Below are 25,994 nucleotides of genomic sequence, written 5' to 3'. Positions count from 1 at the left end.
AAAAGAACCAAGCATTATAATCTTGCCATGCTAATTTTAAAAACCATATTTGCAAGTCTTATTCTTCTTAAAGTAAAAACATAATTGCTACTATTCTTGATCAAAGTCCACATACATTGCTACTTCTATGAAGTGGAAAATGTTGTCCATCCCTTTTTTTCCTGATGTGAATTGATGGACTACTTCCCTATGGATGGTAGCTAAGTTCTAAGCTAGAAATTTCATATACAAAGGTGGTACATATAGTATATACTACATTTACTTGTTACTTAAGTTGTCTTATATTCATGTATATTGCATAATACTTTCCTCTATTATAATTGACGTGACATAGTTTAAATCAGCATGAAAGTTAAGAATGAAGGTTTTGAAGACTTGTGGTCTGATATATGTTATAATGTTTAATCGTGTGACTAAAACTTTTTGAACTTGTGGCTTTTAGACATGTCAAAAATATTTGTGTGATTATAAAAACTTTACATTAACAATAACTTAAAGTATAAAGTTAATTGTTATCAAATTTAGAAATATAAAACTCTTCTCATAACATACGAAAAGGGAAAGTGTAGCATCTCTTCTTTACTTTTAAGTGACACGGGATGACAAAAGGTGTACGTTCTTCTTAATGTCGCCATCTCACCAATGAACATAGCTTAATAGTCAAGTCGTAACTGAAGTATTTAAGTCATATGGGATGACAAAAGGTATACAACGTTCTTAATGTCACCGTCTCACCAATGAATATAGCTTAATAGTCGTAACTGAAATATTTTTCTTTATCAATTGTCGTTTTGTACTAGGTGACCGATATTTTCACAATAAAATTTAAATAAAAATAAGATGTCATACTTAAGAGGCCCATTCAATTGGGCCTAGCCCAAGAAAGTAGGGCCCACAATGTTGATAAGCCCAAGAAAACAGATAAGAGTTGGATATGAAAATGGACAAAGGGGTAGAACTTGGTAGTAGTAGACAAGTTGATTGTTGGAAAATGGCAAATCAATAAATTAGGGGTGGGATCACATTGCTTTCAATAAAACGTAATCCAGTAAATAAACACAAGTTGCTAGGGCCCACCCTTCTTTTTTTAATAAGATCAAAAGCAAATTTGTCTTCACATATTGTAATTATAAATCAATTTTGTACAAGAGTTGTCTAATTGCATTTCACTACTTTATTTAATGATTGTGCTTTGTTATCACTTTTTTTTTATTGACACTGATCTTACACATAATCAAATTAATTTCAAGACAAGTGAACTCTTCTTCTCCACTAGAAGCCACTTTATACAAAAATGACGAAAAAAAGTAAAAAGAATATCCAAGTTTATATGCAACTCATTTGTCTTTCAAAAGACAATATATAGGTATATTAAACTCTCTAGCTCAACATAGAGTACTAGTTAATGCCTACCTATATCCACCCATAATAATTTAGGTGTTCAACTCGACCTACTATTTCGATATCGAACATAATGTATGCTTAAAAGAATATCAAAATTTTAATAAATATTCCCTTACTGTCAGTTTTTGTTTGTCTGATTTTTCTTACTTAAGATGGACTTTAAAAAAAAAACAAAAAAAAACTTTAGAATCTGGTAATATTAAAGTACTTATATATGAAATGTACCAAAATGTTACCATTTAATGTTGTGTTTATAAACATGTGTCATGCGGAAAGATGGAATAAAAAGAGTTGCTAAAAAAAATGAAAGAGACATTATTTTTGAAGTAATTTAAAACGAAAAGTAAGACAAACAAATCGAAACAGGAAGGACATTATAATTTGAGCCTATAATTTGAAAAGACAAACCTATAAAGTTCCAATTTTATATCCTCCTCTATCAACAAATTGTTCATCAGAAGTTTGTATACAATAAACTTTCAATTAATATCCTTCTTGTCAACTGACACACTTGGTGCTCGGGGGTAGGATGTTCATCTAAAATTCATTCGTTAGAAAATTACTTTGTATCCATAAAATTATAAATGTTAAATCCATCTTATTTTTTATGCGTTTACTTGTTTATACTTTAAATCTTCTTGGTGAAAATTTTAAGTCCGATTATTGCTTGTGCTATGAGGATTCAAAACATTGCACTATTGACTATACAAAGCGCTCATTATGTTGCCATTTGCCAACACTGGAAAAAGTCTGCATGTGAACGAGACAGTTACTTACCAAATGCCAATATTAATACGATACCATATAGATATAGTATGTACTTTGACTTTTCATTAAAAATTTGAAAGAACGTAGCGACTTTTATGAAATATTAATTATGAGGTAGAAAAAACATTTAAGATTTTTGTTTGGATATTTCATATTGAGAAGTCAATTTCTTCTAAAAGCTCAGTCACATCCTTTGGATAGGCCTTAATATTATCTGGTTCTAGTTATATTAATAAATGGTTCAAAAGCATACATCTTGACACTGTACATTTAGAATGTTCAACTTGCCTAATTACTTAATATCTCTTTGTTGAGATACATCTGCGAAAAAAATATATCGTTCAATTATATAGTAAGAATTTTATAATATCTCAGTTGATTAGTTATTTAAAACTTTTAGTTTATTGATACAGGTATAATTCTTATAACTTTATAATCCCCTTTCCCTACCCTAATTTAAGGAATAATAATAATTTCCACATATTGGATATTACATTTATTAGCAAATTCTTTCACATCGTATATATTTCTGATAAGGTATTTTCACACTCATAGTCTGCATTGAGTCCACGTGTGAATTCGAACCTAGAATCTACTTACACACAAGCGAAGATATTAAATCATATTCTCATAATGTCCAAAAAAAGTTGTGAAGTATAATTGTTCACATTGTGCCTATGATAAGAATCACGAAGGGGTTTGGTCATTTGAATCGGAGTTATAATATGATACGGTGCTTCTGTGCTTGTTTAGTGAGTTTAGTTAAGATATAAAATTACGCTTTTACTATATTCATTAAATATTTTTTTATGTGATTGCAAGAAGTTGTTCTTAACCGCTCATTTTTTCCATGGATGTCAAATTCTTCCACACCATTGGAGAACTTGAATGTTTTCATTACTTTTTTCTTTCAATTTTAAGATTTAATGCTTTTTAATTGAGATGTTTAGGTGATGTGAAGTTTGGGTTATATAAAGTCAACAAAAGAGCTTTCAAAGTGTTTTTTGAGTATAGGACTCTCCAACTATATTTGTCCATTTCCCAGCAGCCTTTGCTTATCTTCAAATTCTCTCAACTCCCAACCATTCTAAATTTTTTTATAAAAAAAAAAACATAATGAATAAATCAAAATGTTGACCTACTTCTCTTTATGGCGTCATTATTCTATCTTTTTATTATTAACAACTAGCATTGAAAATAGAAAATTCATCGCTATAGAATTTAGGAGGTAACATTTAACCCTTATTAAGAAAGTTGATTTCCTTGAATTTCATATTCCTACTTTCTAGTAGGCTTATATAACGTGTAATATATAGGTGTATGTGAACTCAATATTTTTTGTCGAAAGTTAATATGAAAAAGCCTGAAGGAGACACAAAAAAATAAGAATTAAGACAAATTAAATCTAGCTCTCTGACGAACTAGAACAAAGGGGAAGGCTATCATTGAATTTTTTAACTTATTGGTACATTCAAATAATAAAAAGAAATTTTCGTTCTAATCCTATTTAGATTATGTTGGATGACTACAATCAGGTAAAATATAATTTTGATGCAAAAATTTAAAATTTAAAAAATGAAATAGAAAATATACAAAATCAGAAAACAAATTAAATATCACTAACGACTGTATAAGTGTTTCACTAGATACTGATAAATATTAACTGTAAACTTATTTGTTACTGTATATTAACTTAAATAGTTAGAAAAATTAATAAACTTTAAATCTTGAATTTGCATTTATTTCATATTATGCTTCATGCTTCTTTTTGTCTTATGACAATTTTTTTACTCTTCATATAAACTCCCACAGTTATATTTTCTTGTTAATTCGAACTCATAATTTTAAAATTAAATATGAAAGATGCTTATTACCCGAACATCCTTCTCTTGTCATTTGATTTCATTTTAGTTTAAACTAGTGCAAGATTAAATAATGCACATAAAATTGAACCTCCAAAAATCTTGGAAACTTTATGTACTCGTTAGTCTTCCTCTCTTACATTTGAGGGGAGAAGGGGTATGTAAAGTACCAAATCAAAGCCCTAAAGTCAAGTCTTCATCTTTGAAACTAACATGTGTGTAAGTCAAAACAATTAGGAAAGGCAAGTTACTAGTCAAAGAAACCCCATCCCTTCCCACCCCACTATCATTTTAACAGTCAACTCTTATTTAAGGGTATTGTACACGTTTATTTTGACTGACTTATTAAGAAAGTAATGATTGAAATAATTATTTTAACACACTATGTGGAGATGGAGTCAGAATTTTCACTAAGGGGTTTGAAGAAGTAGATATACGAACTAGCTGAAAGGGGTTCAACATCTATTATATATATAACACAAAAATTATTTTAACCATATATAAATAGTATAATTTTTTGTCCAAGAGGGTTTGGATGCACTACAACAAAAACAACTTTTAGCGGCAATAAATATAGACATTAATAAATAGTGCTAAAGTGTTTACCTAAATTAGTTAAGTGTCATTAGAATCAATGTCGCTAAAGGCGCTTTAGGGACATATACAAAGAGTACTAATTGCCGCTAAAAATACATATTTAGCGGCAATTAAGCTATTATCGTTAATTAATTACCGCTAATGATTATTTTCTATGTTGTGATGACTCTCCTAACCATAAGGTGGCTCTGTCCCGGACACTACCCCTATTAATAAATACACTTAGGTTTTAGAAAATGATTTCAGGAATAAGTAATTAACAACAAGGGTAAAATATTTTTAAAAAATTGTCTTTTCTTGACATGTTAAAAGTGATAAGCAAAAAAAAAAATCTATTTTAAAATAGTGGACAAGTAAAAATGAACAAAGTAATATAATTACATTATGATAAACAAATACTCTCTCCTCTATTCCTAATATAAATAAATACTTGTCACATATACTGTGTTTTTTTCCACTTTGAATTATTCCAAAGACAGTTTAGGCGACAATGAAGAAAATGTCAAGGTAGTCTAATACGTAGAAACAGTGAAAGTCATAGTATATTATTAGTTGATTGGGTTGTATCACCCAACTTGAAGGTGGAATATATTTTGGAAGAAAAAATCTAGAATCGAACTAGAAAAGAAAACCTTTTTAAAAGAAAAACAAAACAAAAAAACTTGTGTAATATTCATATTGGGCTTCGATTAAATATGAATTCGCGTCGAAAAATCTTACATAAAAGTAAAATAACCTCTAATAAAGATGGCTTCATACTAATGCCTGAATCCAACACCTCAAATTAAGAGAGAAGAAATACTTATCATTATACTACAAGATACATCGATCAATCGTACCGGATCTTGATTCAATGTTTTAACCAGTATACGTATATTATACACTATCATATATAAGATATTACATTCATCGACTATATTTAGTTTGATCAATATATAAGCGGCTATTTAAGTTGATTCTTCCAACAAGAAAAAGAAAAAGAAAGTCTCTAACCAAACGGGTAAGGCCCAAACAGATTGGTTTAAACGACTTTAGATGGGCCAACTTGGGCTTGATTCATAGAGTGATGCTTCTTCTATGGACTTGGAATATCAGAGCACCACCAAATTATGGTAAGTATTTCTTCTAATCAATTTTATGCTTGATTGGATCCGGCTCCTCTCCATTTCTCTTCTCTCCATTTTTTTCAAGTTCCTATTTGAATTAGTGACTCATGGCATAGATTAAAATAAATGGCTAAGATTTAATTTTCCAATGTATTACTTTAACCATGATTTAACTAATAAATTCAATATATATTTAATATTAAAAATTATTATAATCTCACAATCTTAGCAACATATTATCTTGTCCATAAATATAGGGAAAAAAAGTTCTTCCTAATTACTTTTTTTTTACGTGGGATTCTTTTTAATTTTCTTTTAAATATTAAACTGCTGCCAAATATAGCTAATGTTAATTTTGGAGGAAATAGAAAAAAAAAGAAGGTGAAATAAAAAAGGAAAAATAATACTCTTCAATAGCTAATGGTTAAAAAGAAAAATTCGAGGAAAAAATGCAATAAAAATATTAACTTAAAAATAAAATTAAATTATCATCCTAAGTAAAAAAATTTAGGAAGAAAACTTTTCCCCCCTAAATTTAGGAACAAGATAATACGTTGTTAAGATTGTGGGGGTTATAGTAACTTTTAAAATTAAATATATAATATATTTATTAATTAAATCAAGATTAGATATTTACTTTGAAAATTAAATCTTTGCCATTTATTTTAACCTATGTCATGTGTCATTAATCCAAATAGAAACTTGGAGAAAATGGAGAGAAGAGAAATGGAGAGGAGCCCAATCCGAACTAATTGTACACATAATTGGGCTCTACTTTATACTTGATGGATAACAAGTAACAACCATCTACAAATTAAAAGGAAAAATAGCTAATTGCACAAATCTTTCTATCATATTTATTAGTTCTCTTTATAGTTTAAAATAATTACATTTTATCTCACTGTTTAATAATTGCATACCAGATTTAAAGTCAGATACACCTAGATACATATTTTTTGTTACCAGATATACTGAAATAGGGAGAGAGGTGATCGAGATTAGTCTATGCATCCCAGGTACGCAAGCGAGATGAGAGGGAGGCGAGAAAGATTTGTCTATGTAAATTAGATGCATTTGAAATTCACTTGGATAGAATGTATCTTGAACAAATTACACCTAATTTTGACCTCATGTATACATCCAGATATATCTGCCAAAATTTTATAAGATTGATAATATTACAAACTAACATGTATCTAAGGAATAAGTTTCTAAAGTGGTATGATTTCAATAAGTTACATGTGTTTCTTAGAGTCTTTGGGTTTCCCAATCTGTCAACATGTCTCCAATGATAATATATTGGGTCATTTCCACCTTTACTCCTTAATTTTATAATTTATATCCCTTGTAATAAATTATTTTTTTGCAAGATTTTTTTTATAAATATTTTCGTATTATAGTATACAATTGCTAAAGGGTAAAAAGTATAAATCAATTCATTCAAACGGAAAAACATGTAATTTTATTTATTTATTTATATAATATATCATAGATATAAATAAATAAGCCTTTTGGATCCGACTTAGATATAACTTATAAGGGAAGCTAATTTGGTATATAGGTCAAACTTGAACAAACAAAATAGCCCCTAATGCATTTATAATCTCTTTTTTTATTACTAATATATAAGTATGTATGCTGAAATTAAATGTAGGAGTGATTAGTTATGAATTTTAAACTTCAGATCAGATGATTACATTTGGACTTTAAATTACTGTTCTGGAATCTGGATTTCAAAATGGCAAACTTCTAAATACAATACCATAAAAGTGGCCAACTTCTAAATACAATACCACAAATGGCTATTTATGTAAATGGACCTTCTATTTAGATGGTTAGTCAAATTAACTGATACAAAAAGTCAAAGTCGTAGATTACATTACTAGCCCAATTTAACCCATTATTGAGTTATTATCAACAAATAAACTAAGAATGTCAAGAAGTTGCTTTGAATGGAGGGTTATTTGCAATTTTTCGCTATTTTCTTTTGGTCTTTAATTTTTGTCTCTCAAGGTAATATATATATATATATATATATTTGCAAAGTCTAAGTTTATATTCACAGTAATTCACAAGATTTGTTCTATGTCCTTAAGAATTTATGTCCCACTGGACATAAGCTTGATTTTAAGAACAAAAATTAAAGACAATCATTAGCTAAACCATGTTAGATGTTGAATAGAAGGAGGGCATTTGGAAAAAATTACACAAGTTATAGGTCGAGGAGAAAATAAAAGAAAATTGTACATACTAATGTTATTAACTAATGACTACATAATGTCACGCCCCGAGTCTACACCCTGGACGTGGACGGCACTCGAAGACCATTGCTGGTCCCAAGCGAACCTTTGGCCTGGCTTAGTGACTCAGCGGAAGACTCTAAACATTTTACTATAATCAAATGAACTTACTCAAATAACTTTAGTGAAATAACTCAGAATGTTTAATGGTCAACATTCAACTTGGCCCAAATGGCAACTCAAGTCTTAACATATGAAATGATAATGTAAAGACGTCTGACTACTAACTGTCTACGAAGCCTCTAAAACAAAGAGGAATGTCGGGACAGGATCCCCGATCATCCTAACATCTGAAAGACTAAAAAGCAAATAAATGAGTTCTCCGAAATGCAAGGAGGCTCACCAACAGACTCTGAATGCTCAAGCTGGATCAACTAGGCGCTGGATGATGATCCTGGTTACCTGCGTCTGCATCATAAGAAGATGCAGGCCAACTGGCATCAGTACATTGAATGTACGAGTATGCGAGTTGGAATGCTAAAATAAGATATAGGCTTGAAAGGAATCTGAAGAAAACACTTACCTTGGCTTTTCTCAACTCATGAATAAAATAGTAAAAACAACTTAGTTCATTACAGAAAATGCAATAACAAACTCAACTTTACTCATATACAAAGTAATATAGTTTAAGTGGGAGTTTCTCTAACCGACAACCACCACTATGAGCCTAAGTGGTGATACAACGTCTTTTGACACGCTACCAGAACGGTCCTATACTTTACCGTCATATAAAACCTATTTAATTTGGTGGATCCACTAGCTTAACTTATGTGATCATCTAAAAAGTATGACTCATTAATACCTATGATGGCTACATGGTTTATGGAGACTTGAGTTAATATGATCTCGCATTCCCATATCGGTGCTCAATACTACTCCAATAATATACTTAGCTCATATGTTTAAAAACATAACTCTTTCTTTAGTTTGAGATAATTACTCAAAGCTTAGCCCAGAGACTCTCTTAGAATCGATGTTCTCTTTTCTTGCTCAAATGTGAAAACATTTATAAACTTCTTTGGAAATACTTAGTTCCATAATAGTTTTTTGAGAATTGAACTCAAATCTTTACTCTTTGCTTAACTTGAAAACTTGAGTCTTAGAATGAATTTAAAACATTGCTAAAGACTCTTGAAAACTTTAGGAAACTTTGCTTTGACTTGCTTCTTAACTTCTACACTTGACTCTTGACTTCTTTGACTTTGATCTTAACTTTCCTTGAATTGGATTATGGATTCAAGGTTCATGATCTCATGTTTATGGATGATTTCATGATGTTTAGATGTACCTTAGAGTGTTAGAATCAACTAGGAAACATAGCTACATCACTTAGAAACTAGTACGAAAAGATGGGGTGAACTGACGTCCTTGGTACTCTGGTGTGTGGCGCACTGGCTGGCACGACGCCCCAAGGGGTAAACTTTAGAGACTCTTTTGGGGAGCGCTGGCTAGCGCGACGCCCCACCCTTTTCCCCAGAAAATTCCGACTTTTCTCCTTCGTTTTTCATCTCTAAACCCTCTAAACTTCCATAGTTATTTCCCCAAAAACTTAGGATCATTAGTACCCTCAATACCCAATAGATTTAACTCGATAAACAACCCAGAAACATGAATCAAATCAACACTAGGCTTTTAACTATCAACCAACAAGAATTCAACAATGTTCTTCAAGAACTTCACTTTCTTAACATTAAAACAACTCCAATTTTGCTGTATTGAAACAAGCTTAGCGTGTGGGTGAACTAACTCAACACTATGTGATCTCACATACCTTGTAGGGATCACCCCCGACGAATTCCACTCGCAAAGCTTGAACGTTCTTAGCGATTTCTTGATTCATCTCTTTTCTTCTTTCTTCTCCTCTCCAAGCCCTAGCGTAAATTCTAATTTTCTAAACTGAATAAAGTCTTGTTTTACTCCAATTAATTCCTAAAAATGAAATAGGCAAATTAGGTAAGGAAAATACTAGTTTACCCTTCCAAAACCCGGATTAGACTTTCCTTAATCTAACAACCTAACTTCCAAGGGGAATAACTTACTCATACGAACTCGGAATCGCGCAAACTCGGCAGTGTTAGAAAGATAATTCCAAGAGCTTTCGAACCACATCTGTAACTGCACTTAACTCACCCTGAGCTAGGAGTTATGGTCATTTAAAGTTGACCAAAATCTCACTTTAACTTGCTTAAAATTTTCCAGATTTCCTTATACTTTCCAAAAATGACTATTTCCAAATTTTAAACTTCCTTCTAGTTCTTTGTAGTTGCGAGATGTTACACATAACTTTAAAATTGTACATTATATATTGTGTTTAAAGGCAAGGCAGGCAGTTTAGTTCCTGATATGGGAACTGCTAATAGAAGGAATGAAAGAAAGTTGAAGAGGTTGAGTATTAGTTTGTCATCATCAAAAAGGGAAAGTTGTTATTTAAGCTGTGTCTGAGCATCTAGAGTTTTGATGATTGAAAACAAACTTTGGAGGGTTCAAAACATTGCACTGTTGTGGTTGGTGCACGTCTCTCACAACACAACAGACCCCCAGCCAATGAAATTGCTTCGTATGTTTGTTCCTATCCTATAATATGTCTATTCTCCATTGACATGGATCACGTTTTTACAAATAAAAAGTAAGAAGAATTCTTTTTCAAAAGCAAAAGTCTCTCTCAGTGGAATATTGCTCAAGAACGGCCGAAGGACAAGATAGAGTTATCATTATTCTTAGTTGTTGCTGGGGTTTATATTTCAGTGGTTAATCATGTAACATCTAATCCTAAGTTATGGATTCAGATCGTTTGAAGTTCTTGTTGAACTTTTCGATTCTTAGCTAGAGTTAGTTATGTCGGGTTGTTAAAGCCTAAATCTACTAAAGTTAGTTATGTCGGGTTATTGAAGTCTAAATCTAGTAGAGTTAGTTATGTCGGGTTGTTGAAGTCTAAATCTACCAGAGTTAGTTGGTTTAGTGGGCAATAGAGTTATTGCTTAGTTTTTGCTTGTAATAGAGTTGCTACAGTAATGGAGAATGGATTAAAAAGTTTTAATTCCTAGGTTACAAAGATTTGTAATTTGAATCTGAGCTCTATTGTGAGTGAAATGGAGTTGGGTTGGAAATCCTGTGAGACATGTTGTGTTTTCTTCTCCCATGAGTTAGAGGATTTCCATGTAAAATTCTTGTGTGTGTTTTACCTCGAGTCATTTACTTTCTCCATTTGTATTCTGTCGAAGGACCTGATCCAATGACTATTAGTGCGCACATACATTTATCATTATTAATGGGCGAAATGGTCTGATGAACTCTTATACTTGTATGCGTTTGTATTCTGGACCCTTCTACTTGATCATTTGTCAACTAAACCCTTAAACTCAATGAAATTCAACATAATAAATCCCTTTGACCATTGACCAAGCTTATGTGACAACATAATTGTTGCCTTGAAACAAATCGTGTTTTCAAGCATAAAAAGAGCGTAACACAAAAAATTTAAATAAAAAATAATTAAAAGAAAAATAAAAGTACAATAAAAAGACCAAAAAACAAATTCAAACTTAATTTCATTTCTATCTTCCTTCCCCCACCTCCTCCCCATTTTTTTTTTCTCTTACGTTTTCCCCACCGAGTCCCCCTTCCCGACAACTCTCCAATTTCTTCTTTTCTTTTGTTTTTTACTTTTTCTTTCTCCCCAAATTAGGAATAAAATCAAGCTACAATTTGTGAGGAGACAGATCTTATAATTTTGGTAGGTAAAAAATAATTGCTAAATGTTTCTTATGAAATCATGTGGAGTGGATTGGGTAAAGTTGTGTATAAATAATAAGATATATTGAAGTATTTTAGTGATAATTTGTTGACATAATGGAGAAAAGAGGTTTATGGTGTTTAAGTGATGGACAAAGTGGTAAAAAATTGTGACCGGAAGTGATGAATGATTAAAATATAGAGAAAAATGGTGAATTTTAAAAATAAACAATAAATGATGTGTAATTTTAAATTTGACGTGGATGATGATGTGTCATTTTTGTTGAGAGTTTGAAGTATACACAGAGCCTAGGGAGTTTAAAATGCTAAGTTACATTGAGTTTAAGAGTTCAATTGACAAAGAGTTAAGTAAAAGGATCGAGATTACAAATGCATACAAGTATAAGGGTCCGTCACAGACTTAGAGTCTTACTAAAGCTCCGTGCGGCACTTAACAACTTACTCACGAATCTTTCACGATCTTGTAAGCTCAAATAAGCCCTTTGAAACTAAGATCGCTAAGAGAATGAAAAGGAAGACTTAGAGAATTTTGGAAGAAGACTTATATTGCTTGAAGAATGCTTTACACTTTCTTTCTTGGTTGCTTTCTTAGACGGTGTCTTGCAAATGAGGGGCACCTCTATTTATATTACCTCCTAGGAATTAAAGTGCAATTTAAATTTACTTTACAAGCCCCTAACATATTTACACTTTGATCCTCTTTCTAGAGAATTCTACACTTTCTAGGATTTTCCAAAGATTTCTTGAAAAATATCTAGTCCCTCTCTAGAATTCTTTACATATTCTAGGACCTTCCAAAACCTTTTTGAAATATCTAAGGGCTTCTAGAGTTCTCTATAAACCTGTCCACAACTCTAGACTCTTCCGCCCCTATCCAGATGCAAAATTTGACTGCAAAGTGACGGAACGTGACACATAGCTATTAATGAAAAGTTATTAATTCTTCCTTCGTAATCTCCTCTCCATTTTCCTATTGCTATGTATAGTAAAGAAATCACAAGGCTCATAGCTTAATCTTTTTAAAAGAAGATATGGAGCAACATCCTATGATTATTGAAGTTAAAAGAAATGACCCACACGAGATATTTACTTCTTACTATGTCTCTTTTTAATTGTATTTTTGAAAGGAATAGTAAAAAAAGAATTAACTTTCGGCGCGACCCGTAAATGATGTTGAACTGGTCTTGTTCGTAATTCGTGTTACCACTAAAGTCAAATTTTCCAGACCAAATAGTCAAGACATCAATCCCAATGCCCTATTTGTTTTGCACTCGTGATCCGATACTCATATTGAAGTCTGATTATTTTCAATTTACATAGCGTAGAGCCACATTAGAGAAAAACACTTTTTACCAAGAAATTTTTCATATCTAAAATTCGAATTCGAGATATTTGATTAAGAGATGAGCAACTCGATCAACTGTGGTGCATAGGTACAAGTGTTTTCCATATTTATGGTTGCTGTTGTTGGTTTGGAGGGGTGGGGTCGGGGGTTAATTTTTTCAACATGAACAATATTAAGGAATCCAAAGATTTGAAAGTGAATCGAATGATATTTTTTAAAAAAGGGATGGAAATTGAGTGGAAAATTATTTGAAAGTTAATCAAATTAACATCAAATTACTTGAAACTAGACAATCTTCAAAAACGTCAAATTAACAAAATCAATAAGCAGAATTGTCTAGGACAGAGGAGTTCAACTGAACTCACTATTTTCAATTCAAATTATGTCTACTAATGGGAGAAAAAAACAACATTTAAGTAGGATACATATAATATAATCACACAAATTCTAGACTCTGAATCTGCCTTAAACAAATTACATGTTAAGTATCAGCATAACCTTGCTTGTACTTGCGGAATATTTCTTCAGTTTTGGCATTTCTAAAAGCACAACACCCAATCAAATAAACCCAAATTAGTCCAACAAGAGTTATAAGCAAAATAATATCAGCCCTTCTCCATTCTTTCTTCAAATTAGCCAATAATCCAGCTTTGCAAGAATCACAAGAGTAACAAAGTTGTGTTTGGTCATTGTTCCAATTCAAACAATCCATGTCTGCTGCATTGTTTATTGGGCTAATCCAATATGTTGGGTTCACAAATGTGTAACCACATTGTGTTGGTGGCTTACAACACCCTGACTGCAAAATGAAACAAAAAAAAAAGAGTATTAGAGAATAACTCTGTTCCAAAATAAGTGTCGTTTTAGCTCATTTCATGCTCATTAAAAAAAAAGGTAAGGTTTACCAAGTTAATCCTATTTGTTAGATGTTTCTTGAGAATAGAACAATATTAACAAGATATAGTTCTTTAATACTTCAGAGTTCAGAGTATAATTGAAATTTCTAAAGCGACACTTATTTGAGACGAAGCGAGTAATATCTAAAAAGAAGTTAATTCTAGGCATATTACCACATGAAAAAGGAATAAGATTCTTGTGTCTTTTAATTAATAAAGCCTGTTTGCTTAATGTTAATTCTTTGTCTATGCTTTAGATATAGTTGTTTTGATGTGGGAATCACTCTAGGTATAATCACAAGTTTTAAAAAAGGTTTTTCTCTAAGGAAATAAAGTTTTCCTTTTAAAAACATTTCTAATAGAAACTTCAACTAAGCTTCCATTACAAACAAATTCGGATCTACTTTATAAATCCTCACTTTTCATGTTGCTCTATTTAAATCATTTTCAACACAATATTATTATTACAAAAATAGTTTTATTAGCATTACAAAATTTCTACATATTTTACTAGCAACAAGATCTATACAATATACATAAAACATTGCGTCAAAAGTAAACGTAGTACTTTCTTTTTCAAGTTCAAATAATAGTAAATAAACAAATAAAATCTTCATAAGATATATTCTTGAAGAAAAAAGAATTACGTTTCTAAGTAGGCGTTTGGACATCATGAATTTGTGATATTACAAATAAAATAAATTGAAGTTAAGTTGAAAAAAGACATTTAAAATTGAAATTATATATAGACATCTACTTCATTTGAAAAAATGTTGAAGTTTTTGTGACAAAATATTTACCTAACTTAAAAAAAAGAGCGATGAGAACCAATTTTTCAAACTCAACTTCAAAGTTGAAATAAAAATTGACTACAATGTGTAACCAAATAGTTTTAATGTTTTTTCTCATGTGCCACATTTATATGAGTTTAAAAAAAATCATAAAACCATGAATTCATGCAAGTAAATTCAAAACATAAATACTAAAATTAAAAAAAGACATACCTGCAAAGGGCTTAAAGGTGCATTAAAAAAATCTTGAGCCATTTTATAACTTTGATTCAATTGAGCACACATTGATGTAGAGCTAAGACAAGTTCTAATTCTATCCCATTTGAAAGAACTTTGAACTCTCCTTCTAAGCCAACCAGAATAATCCTCAAGATGATATTCCAAATATGTTCTACTTGGTTCCATATGACCAGAACCTCTAATAGTAACCATATAAATAAATACCACCAAACATGCTAGCAATATTATTAAAATAAGCATAGCAATAAGGTAGAAAATTAATAATGCTGGAATTCTCCAAAATCCACCAATAAAACCAGCAAGTGCTACAACTAAAATAAGAACTCCTAATATAATTACTGGCCATTGTAGAATTTTGACACAAGAGTTGTCAGGTTCCATTGCTAGCCAAATTCCAGCACCAATTACTGGAATTGAAAGTAGCATGGCTACAAAGTTAATGCACCCTATCACATTATTACTTAATGCCATTCTTGATTATTAGTATTTTTTTCTCTAAGGAATTTGAAAGATTGAGAGAAATGGAGAATAGAGATTGAGAAAAAAGAGTTCTTGATATCTAGGGTGATGAGTCACTTTTTGTTCCTTACTTTAGATCCATGAAACTACTAAAGGAAAAAAATGTTTTTTATTAAAAAAAATAAAGGGGATCGGATATCAATATCGGTTGTGATGGGATGATTGAAATCTCTTCAATCTTAATAAGAGGTTTTGCGTTCGAGCGTCAGATATGAAAAAATTTTTATGTTAAAAGTGTTGCCCTAAAAATAGACTTTGAAATATGTGAATATGAATTAATCGGACTTTAACGTGAATATCAAATATTTGAAATGTGTAATGACTTTAATGCAATTTTTTTAAAAGGGGAACAGGTTGTAAAGAAAACAAAAGTGAAGGGAAAGAAGAAATCCGTTGCTACTAGAGCAGAATCAAAACTGTATGTCCCACATCCTGTCATAGAGCTGTGTAGTGCATAGGGTTATGGTGTCTCAAATTTCTATGTATTCCAAGGTTTGCATCTACACTGAGATCCTTCACCAATGTGCCTTTTGGTTTCTGTTTTCATTCATTCTTCTTTCTTACTCTCACCGTCTCAAAATACTTGTAAATTCAAAATAAAATAATTGTACTTGAAGCTTACAATTACTTCAATTATGACACATAAATAAAATAAATATTTAATGAACATAGATTATATCTTAAGGCATAAATAAGATTTAATTAGTCAAACACTCCTCCTAATTAATACTACTTTCTTAATGGGTGTATAAATAACAAATATAACAAGTATTTTAAGACGAAAAAAATATTTTATTACCGAAAAACTTTATTTTGTATCTCAATCAACTAACACAAATTACCCTTTGTTCTTAAACATTCATTACAATTAGCCATTATCATCTATATTACTTTAAAAGCATGAACTCCTAACTTGAATGTTAAATTACTATAATATTCCTAACTTAGGTTGTGACTTTTTCAATGAGTTGTGACTTTTCTGATAAGTTGTGAGTTTTTTCAAAGGTTGCAATTTTTCGATGAATTGTGGCTTTTTCAAAGTATTGTGTCTTTTTCAAGAAGTTGTGACTTTTCCAAAGGGTTGTGACTTTTTGAAAATGTCATGACTTTTCAGATAAGACACAAAAAACATTTGTTCATACGACCCTTTGTTGACTATAAATAGAGGGGCTTCCTCTCAATTTTAATTTCAACCACAATTTTTTTTAAACTTCTACTCTTCTGCTTCTTACATTTTAATTTTTTTTGTGTGATTTATTGTCATTGAGTGAGTTCGAATTTTAGCAAAATATGAGGTACCACTATTCTGATGAAGTAAGTTGTTCTACCGTAAGAGGATATATTCCATAACCTTGAATACTTGAGGAATATTATTTTGATGATATAATAATTAATTTTCTTCTTAATATATGCATTCGTATGTAATGTTCCAATATATGAAGTTAACATGATGTAATCCAAATTCATTTGTTTTTGTTAACAATTTTTCTTGTGATGTAGATGCATAAATAAAGAGAGAAGCTTGAGATGAAAGGGAGGACGTCAAGATCCTTTGTGTTAGTACTCGGAAGCTTTGTTTGTTTTGGCAACTAAACAATTCTCACATGCTCAAAAATCATTCACACTATAATGATAACCGTAGCCCACAGTAAAACAACAAAGTAGACAAGGTCATCATCACTTTTCATCTTACCATTTCACCCATTGAGTTATTAGATTTGATTGTAAGTCCACTATTTCAAAAATAGATTTCACTATATACATTAGTATGTGATGTTCTAATATATGAAGTTAACATGATGTAATCTAGATTTATTTGTTTTTGTTAACAATTTTTCTTGTGATGTAGATGCATAAATAAAGAGAGAAACTTGGGATGAAAGGGAGGACGTCAAGTTTATTTGTGTTAATACTCAATTGAGGAAGCTTTGTTTGTTTTGGCAACTAAACAATTCTGACATGCTCAAAAATCATTCACAATATAATGACAACCGTAGGGCGTAGCCCACAGGAAAACAACAAAGTAGACAAGGTCATCATCACTTTTCATCTTACCATTTCACCCATTGAGTTATTAGATTTGATTGTAACTCCACTATTTCAAAAATAGATTTTCACTTTTACTTATAATATGATTATATAGTCATGATAGAAAATATTTTTTTTAATACATATGTAAATAAAAATGAACAGAGAAAGTAAAGTGTTTGGTGACAACAGATTTCAATCAAATGGAACACTAGAGTTAATATAGCATGAACATATATTTTTTTCTTCCTTCTTCATTAGCTATGAATTGTGTTCCATATATTTGTTTTCTTTTTGTATATTTATATTGAGCATAAAAAAAATTAAGTATGAATTTCCTGCTATTTTGTGTTTATTTTAAACTAAGAAAATATTATGTCACACGATACTCTCCTTGCTAGCTATATAAAATTAGATAAGAAAATAGTGATTGGTTATAAAGTGATCTTAAATCAAATTAAAGATTTTATAAATAATACATTATATTTTATTAATCTATCAAATTGAATTTTTTTGATGTTTTATGTTACTATACAACTTCTATAATATACTAGATACTAAATACTTTCATTAGACAACAACTATATGATATGTATGCGGCATAAAAAAGGAGAAGACTACAATTCCATAAAGATAAGGTAGAAATTTAAAGAAATGAAATATTTTTTTCATTATAGGTGGTGTTGTTCATATATTAACATTAATTTATGCTACTGAAATATATATATATAATTAAGTATGAATTTCCTGTTATTTTGTGTTTATTTTAAATTAAGAAAATATTATGTCACAAGATACTCTCCTTGCTAGCTATATAAAATTAGATAAGAAAATAGTGATTGGTTATAAAGTGATCTTAAATCAAATTAAAGATTTTATAAATAATACATTAAATTTTATTAATCTATCAAATTGAAAATTTTTAATGTTTTATGTTACGATACAACTTCTATAATATACTAGATACTAAATACTAAATACTTTCATTAGACAACAACTATATGATATGTATGCGGCAAAAAAAAAAGGAGAAGACTACAATTCCATAAAGATAAGGTAGAAATTAAAAGAAATGAAATATTTTTTTCATTATAGGTGATGTTGTTCATATATTAACATTAAATTATGCTTCTGAAATATATATATATATATATATATATATATATATATATATGTCAAGCTAAATATTTGACGTACATTATAACAACATTTCCCTTTAACAGCCTAATTTTCTTTAGAACTAATTTTTGATGTTATATATTTTTTTAATCTCTATAACATTCTACTTATCACAGTGTTGACATTCACGATAGAAGTATCCTTATTCGTAAAATTACCTCTCTATGATACCCTTAAATATTTTAAAACTATTTTATAAAAAATATATATTACGTATAAATATAAAATATTGAAATATTTATGGTAATTGTTATGCACATACTAAATTTCAAGCATGAATATTAAAAAGAAAAAATTGTACTTAAATAGTATCCATAATTTATGGTCATAACCTTAAAAGGAAAGATTATTGGTGACCTTTTTTATATTGATATTTTTTTTCTATTATGTTGGTTAAATTTGTTTACAAAATTTAGTGAAACAAAACATAATACTGCTAAATAAATGTCACTTTATTCCCATATTTAAACTTTGAATGTATTTTGAAATGTAGCAATTAATGATATCTGGTCATTTTGATCTAAAAAGACAAGTACGTCTATGACAATCTGTAATAATTATTTAAAATCACTTTTCTATGTTCTTTCAATTATAATCATTTACTAAAAAGCTTCAATTTAGTAATATTACTTCCATTTTATAACATTGTATAGTATATGATACGATACACACATGCAACGCACGTGCCGTGAATCTAGTCTTATATAATAGTATGAACTTGGCTGATGAGATTGTTATCAGTATATATATAATACTCAATTCCCTTTCTTTTGTGAGTGTAGATATCAAAGATAAATTCTTCCTCTTTTATTAATTTCTGCTCCTAATTTATATCAGTAAAACTTATTGAATAATGTGGAATGTATCTTTATTGGTAAAAATATTCTTTAAGGATAATATATTATACACACTTCAAGTTTTCATAAATTCCGTAGCTAGTTTTATAATTGTACAATAATTTTCCAACATGAGGAGGAAGAAGAAAGCTAGCCATGGCACAAGTTGAACCGTAATCACTCCTCGTGTTTTCTATCTTTTTTCTTTTTCGAAATCATTTTTAAAAATTAAACAAATCAATCCATTAAATAAAAAAATATTCTACAACAATGACTTCGTTTTCTAGTTGTTGAAATGGTGGTAAGAATGGTGACAATGGACAATAATACATAGATGATGTGTCTTTTAACTCTATCTTAATTGATATTTATGTCTTTCAATTTTAAGTGTGTCAAGTATACATTTAAACATATATCAAGTTGAACAAATATATACATCTGTCCTAAGTGAATACCACATAAAATATAAATTATCATATATAAAACACATATATTTACATGTTCAATTTTTTTATATATATACTTGTGAATATCTAAAGTTGAAACTGCGATCAACATGCATTCATGTATTTGGATACTAGATATGAGACCCCGTGCCAGCACGGGGCCCAATATATGTTACTGTTTCTGTTTTAATTTATGTGGTACATATGAACTTTGAAGTTAATCAATTTTTTACTATGTTTTTATATATTTTAAGTTGCTAATTATTTTTATTTAGAGTATGTTTTACGTAAATATATTATAAATCACAATAAATAACAAGTTAATTTTTTTAAAAAAAACTTATAAAAAATTCATTGACTTTTGAAATTTCATTTGTATCACATAAATCAGGACAAAGCGTGTAATATATATGAAAATGACATAAAACGTACTATAACTCACAATCATTAGCAACTTAAAATATCTATATATCTATATTTCTCCCAATTTATGTGGTATAGATGAAATTTTGAAAGTTAACAAAAACTTTTTATGTGTTTTCAAATATTTTAAGCTATTAATTATTATGATTTATAATATTTTTTACAAAAAAAAATTATTTATATAAAGTATAAAAGAAAAATTTTTAAAAAAGGAAACATAAATGTTAGCAGGAGTCTAATCTATGTTAATTTCTATGTTTTAATTATTGTAATACCGATTGAATTTGGATAGCCAACTAAAATTTTTTAAAGGATTTTTTTTATAAATTTTAAGTTGTTAATTATTATAATTTAGAATATTTTTATTAATTTTAAACCAATATATGTTTTTCTCTGTCTCAATTACATGAGACATACGGAATTTGGAGAGTCAACTAAAATTTTAAAATATGTTAAGTTGTTAATTATTATACCTTATAGTACACTATTACGTGATTTTCAAATAAAATATGTAATTTTTTTAATTTCAATTTATATGTCATTGATATAATTACATATATAAAGTAATGAAGAATTAATGTCTAAATTATGTGACACCTATGAATTTTGGAGTGTAAATCAAATTAGTTATATGATTTTTAAAAAATAAAGCGGTTAATTATTACAATTTATAATACTTTTTATATATTTTTTAAAAGATATATATATATATATATATATATATATTGATATTAGTATTATAATAAATTAAATTTTATTATTTTTAAATTTATGATCTCAATTGTCAGCCTATGCCACATTATAAAATGTTCCAAAGTAGATATCAGATTTACAAAAATGTCGATGCCAGCTAAAGTAATAAAATAACATCTAAGGGCATGAACCTATATATGTATATATAAAGCTGAATATAGACAATCTGATGTGACATCTCTCTATGACCAGTATTTCTATTCATCCTTTTTCTCCTTTTTTTGTCATTTTATCTTTGTTTTGTATTTTAAAAAAAAGTATTTATATCATACCCGATTAATTATGCCCTTTATAACATCTAATACACTAATATAGATTTAAGTAAATGAAAATGGAAGATGAAGAGATAAAAACTATTCATTTTTCATAATTGTTTATAATTATTTAGCCTATAAAAAAAATAAAAATAGTTGACCATTTGTAACAAATAAGAACAAATTTCTTCACTTTGGCTCTTCTTCTTCTGACGATGATGATCAATACATGGTATCAACTTCTGTCGCTAAGATGTCCATCAAATTTCTAGGTCATGTGACTTTTTTAACAAAAGAGAAAGAGAGAATATCTCATGATTCTTATGGAGACATTGATGTAAAGAAAGAGATTATGTAACAAAAAATTCTTTTCAAAATAAAAGACTTTTTGAAAAAATGTTTATTCCTCCTACAAGGAGAGAAAATTCATTGTGGTTGACAAATTTATAAGAAGGCTGATTAGTGTTTCAAAGGGTAAGAAAAATTATTTGGAGAAAAAATCATTCTATTTATGGAATTCGTATCAAATTAGGAGGAGAACAAGCAAAAATTTATTTTGTGATTTGAAAAGAGAGAAAATTAGATATTATTTCTTTCAACATCATTATTCTTCTAATTTCTTTCATCTTTTATTTTGTCTTGATTTTTTGTATCTTTAAAGTTTTTTTTACGTATTTATCTTTAATTAAAGTTTATATATATTTTCTTAAAAAACAATTTAAAAAGATGATCATATTTAGTTTCTTTCCTCGTCAATGCTATTAATCTCATAATTAGTGTTATTTATATTATTTTCTTAATTACTTTTTTTTCTTTCATTTAATTATTCATTTGAAGAAATTAGTTATTATAACTTTATAAGAATTACACATGTATTTTTACATAATTGATTTGTTATTTTTAAATTTTTTTGGATCATTCTTCATCTTAAAGTTTCTATCTATATGTAATAATAAAGCTAAAATAGAAAATGTGGGGTGACACCTTCTTAGCAATAGATACTTATTTATTCTTATCAATGTTTCTGACATTTTTTGTTATTTTTTCCTTAAAATAATTGTTGCCTCGATTTTTAGTTTTAGTTTTATTTTTTTAGCATTTTCTAATTTTAAAAGACTGAAAAATTTATATTGAAAATGTACCAAAAATAAAAAATGATTTATTTAACTCCTATCATCATCAATATTATTATTAATTTCTTTTACTTCTTTTCTTAATCTTCATTTCATCATTAATGTAATTTATATCATTTTCTTAGATATATATATATATATATATATTTGTGACATTTCTTAGAAGTTAGGATTATTATTTATTTAATTTTTTAAAATTTTGAATTCTTTTGTCATACTAAATACAACATGTTTTGTTATAATTAGATTTAATATATTAATGAATATGTTGTACGAATGAAAAGAAAATTATCATTTCACAAAAACAAAGGTTAAAATATAATTTATTATGATTAAGGAAAGATAAAATTATTATTCCAATATCCATAACCATATATAATACATTTAAAATTAATTGAAAAGCTGTAAATGGAAAAGGAATCACCATTTAAGGAATCATTATTTTTAAATTTTTGAATCATTTCTTCTTCTAAAAGTTTCTATCCATATGTAACAATAAAGTTAAAATAGAAAATGTAGTGACACCATTCTTAGTAATAGATACTTATTTATTTTTATCAATTTTTTCTGACAATTTTGGTTATATTTTTCTTTAAAATAATTATTGCCTCAATTTTATTTTATTTTTTAATTTTAAAAGATTGGAAATTTTATGTTAAAAATTTAAATAATAGAAAAAATGATTTATTTAACTTTTATCATCATCAATACTACTAATTTATTTGACGTTTTTTCTTAATCTTCATCTGATCACTAATGTTATTTATATAATTTTCTTAAATCACTTATTTTATTTTAACTCTTTTATATATATAAAGTTGGATATCTAAATGATGATGTGACATTTCTTAGAAACTAAGATTACTATTTATCTAATTTCTCCAATTTTTGAGTTCTTTTGTCATACTAAATACAATATGTTTTATTATAATTACATTCAATATAGTAAACAATATGTTCTAGGAATTAAAACAAAATTATCATTTCAGAAAAATAAATGTTAAATTATAATTTTATTATGATTAAGGAAAGATAAAGATATTATTTCAATATCCCATAACCACATTCAATACATTAGAAATTAATTGGATATAACTGTAAATGAAAAATGAATCACCATTTAAGAAAAATAAATGTTTGCAATACCATAATAATTAAGGAGAGAGTAAGATATTATTTTAATATCCTAATTCAGAACTTTTAATCTACTACTAAATTAAAAAGAAAATGCATTTAATAACATTAAAAAGTTATTAGTTTAATATTTTTTCTCATTTGTACTAATTCAATTCAATCAAACTTAATTTTAAAGATAAAATAACAGCTTCATTTTAATTGTTATCAATATATTTTAAGAAATTATCGGGAAAACGCTTTTCTTGCACCTTATTTTAATTTTCATATACTATTATTATTTTTTCTGTCATTTTTCAATGATTTTTTATTTCGATCAAAAATTTAATGTTTATTCTTAAAACTCTGATGATACAATTAAGGTGGAGTAGAGTATAATAAATGATGATTCTTCTACTAAAAAAGAAGATATAACGAAATTGAAAGGGTAAATTTTTAATTTTTTTTTAAATGGATAGGAAATTCTATTAAAGTATCATTACGTCATCATTCAATATATTTTTAAAGTATCATTACGTCATCATTCAATATATTTTTAATATAAATTTTATTTGTTGATGCATTTGTTTAGTACTCCCTATGTCCCTAATTACTTGTTAACTTTTCCTTTTATAGTTGTCTCTAATTACTTGTCCATTTTGACAAATCAAGAAAGAACATTTTTTTTACCTATTATACCCTGAATTAAATGAATACTTTGAAAATTGCATAATTAATAAGGGTAAAATGATAAACTCACTATGTCATTAATTGATTTCTTAATAAATGTGTCAATTTAAAAGTAGACAAGTAATTAGGGACAGAGAGAGTATTACAGTGTTATTTGACATTATGAGATATTTCTTACACATTTAAGGAGAATGGTACACCGGAATATATATTATATATTAAAGGATCAACTTCATGCAATAGAAGAATTTGTTATTAGCAAATATATTTTAACTTATTCGATAAAAAATATATTCTTCCTCATTTAATAGATGTAAAATTTGTGAAGCTTTATTTTTTTCACAATCTTCATATTATTAAAACAAATGATAATATTACGATTAAACAACAGAGTAAATATAAAATTAATCAAAAATATTTAATTTTAATGATCGTGCAAAGTGCGGCCAAGTTCTCTAATTTAAAACAAAAAAGTCAAATTTAAATGGGTCTACTATAGAATTCCTAGAAATCTAACTTCAAAAATTATGTTAAAAATGGAAACTAAAAAGTGAAATAAATTTAATTGAGAGTCATCCTTCGTCTGTCCCATTTTATGTGACACTTTTTATTTCTCAAGAATCAAATAGTTTAAGTTTGACCATAAAATTGCGTATGATATCTTAAATTTTTTTAAAATGAAATTTATATATTTGTAAACTACGTAAAAATCAAAACATTATAATTCATAATAATTAATAATTCAAAATATTTTAAAGATCTATGCAAAATTTAAAATGAAAGATAAACTAAAGAGAGTAAAAAGGGAGAATGGAAAGTAGAAAAAAAGAATAGTTCATCTTTTTGGTGGGCCTCAATGTACAATTTCTATAGCTTTTAGTCCAACTATTTAGTGCAATGTTGGTCCTCCAAACTCTCATTTCTAAATAAGGTAGAGGGGCATGGCCCGTGCCTAGCACGGGCCCAACATTTATAATATTGATGGTGGATGTTTACATGCATCATCATTTGGAGGTGCAAGGTAGGAATTAAATTAAAAGAAAAATGAAAAAGTAGCACATGATAAACATAGAGCTAATATTACGATAAAGATATAATATTAATGCAGATGTATGCCAAATAAGTAGATAAAAGTTTACCTTTGAGAATACCTTCATTGGAACAAAATAACGTAAACAGTGACTAATAAACGATCGTAAAGAATTTTAGATAGAACTTGTAAAATTATCCTTCCTTGCAATTCACAAATCAATCACTGTAAAGTAGTCATGGAAATTACACAACTAATGTTTTCACAATTTATCTAGGTTGATCAAGCATCTTAAGAGTTTTTGAGACCGAACCCTCAACATATTGAAGCATATCTCCCTAGAAAATGAAAAGTTAAGAAGATTAAAAGGACGACTCCATTAATACACTTCTAAAAATTCCCTGCATGAAATATGCACAAATAGTCCTCAAGCAACACTGTTTTTCAAGAAAGGACAATGACACCTGTGGAAAGAATAAAAGTCAGAAGATCAGATACCATCTAAACAGAAAAATTCAATACAAAAAA

The 25,994-nt window shown here is 28.3% G+C and overlaps 2 protein-coding genes across 2 annotated transcripts in view; one reads left to right on the top strand and one right to left on the bottom strand.

Annotated features, from left to right (window-relative positions):
- The window catches only part of LOC125826958 (acetylornithine deacetylase-like), a 291,462-nt gene that overhangs the window by 217,565 nt on the left and 47,903 nt on the right, over positions 1 to 25,994 (top strand). The gene's annotated exons all lie outside the window — the stretch shown is intronic.
- LOC125826940 (protein TORNADO 2) lies at positions 13,590 to 15,551 on the bottom strand. The gene is made up of 2 exons (XM_049506291.1): positions 15,036 to 15,551; positions 13,590 to 13,934 (listed from the first exon to the last, which is right to left on the bottom strand). Exons 1-2 carry the CDS (start codon positions 15,531 to 15,533, stop codon positions 13,617 to 13,619), a joined length of 816 nt encoding a protein of 271 aa, XP_049362248.1. The 5' UTR covers positions 15,534 to 15,551; the 3' UTR covers positions 13,590 to 13,616.

Source organism: Solanum verrucosum, unplaced genomic scaffold, assembly GCF_900185275.1.
Source record: "Solanum verrucosum unplaced genomic scaffold, falcon-dt-bn FXZP01000060.1, whole genome shotgun sequence".
NCBI classification, from domain to species: domain Eukaryota; kingdom Viridiplantae; phylum Streptophyta; class Magnoliopsida; order Solanales; family Solanaceae; genus Solanum; species Solanum verrucosum.
Note: the sequence above shows the minus strand (reverse complement) of the source record. Positions and strands in the feature narration are given on the sequence as shown.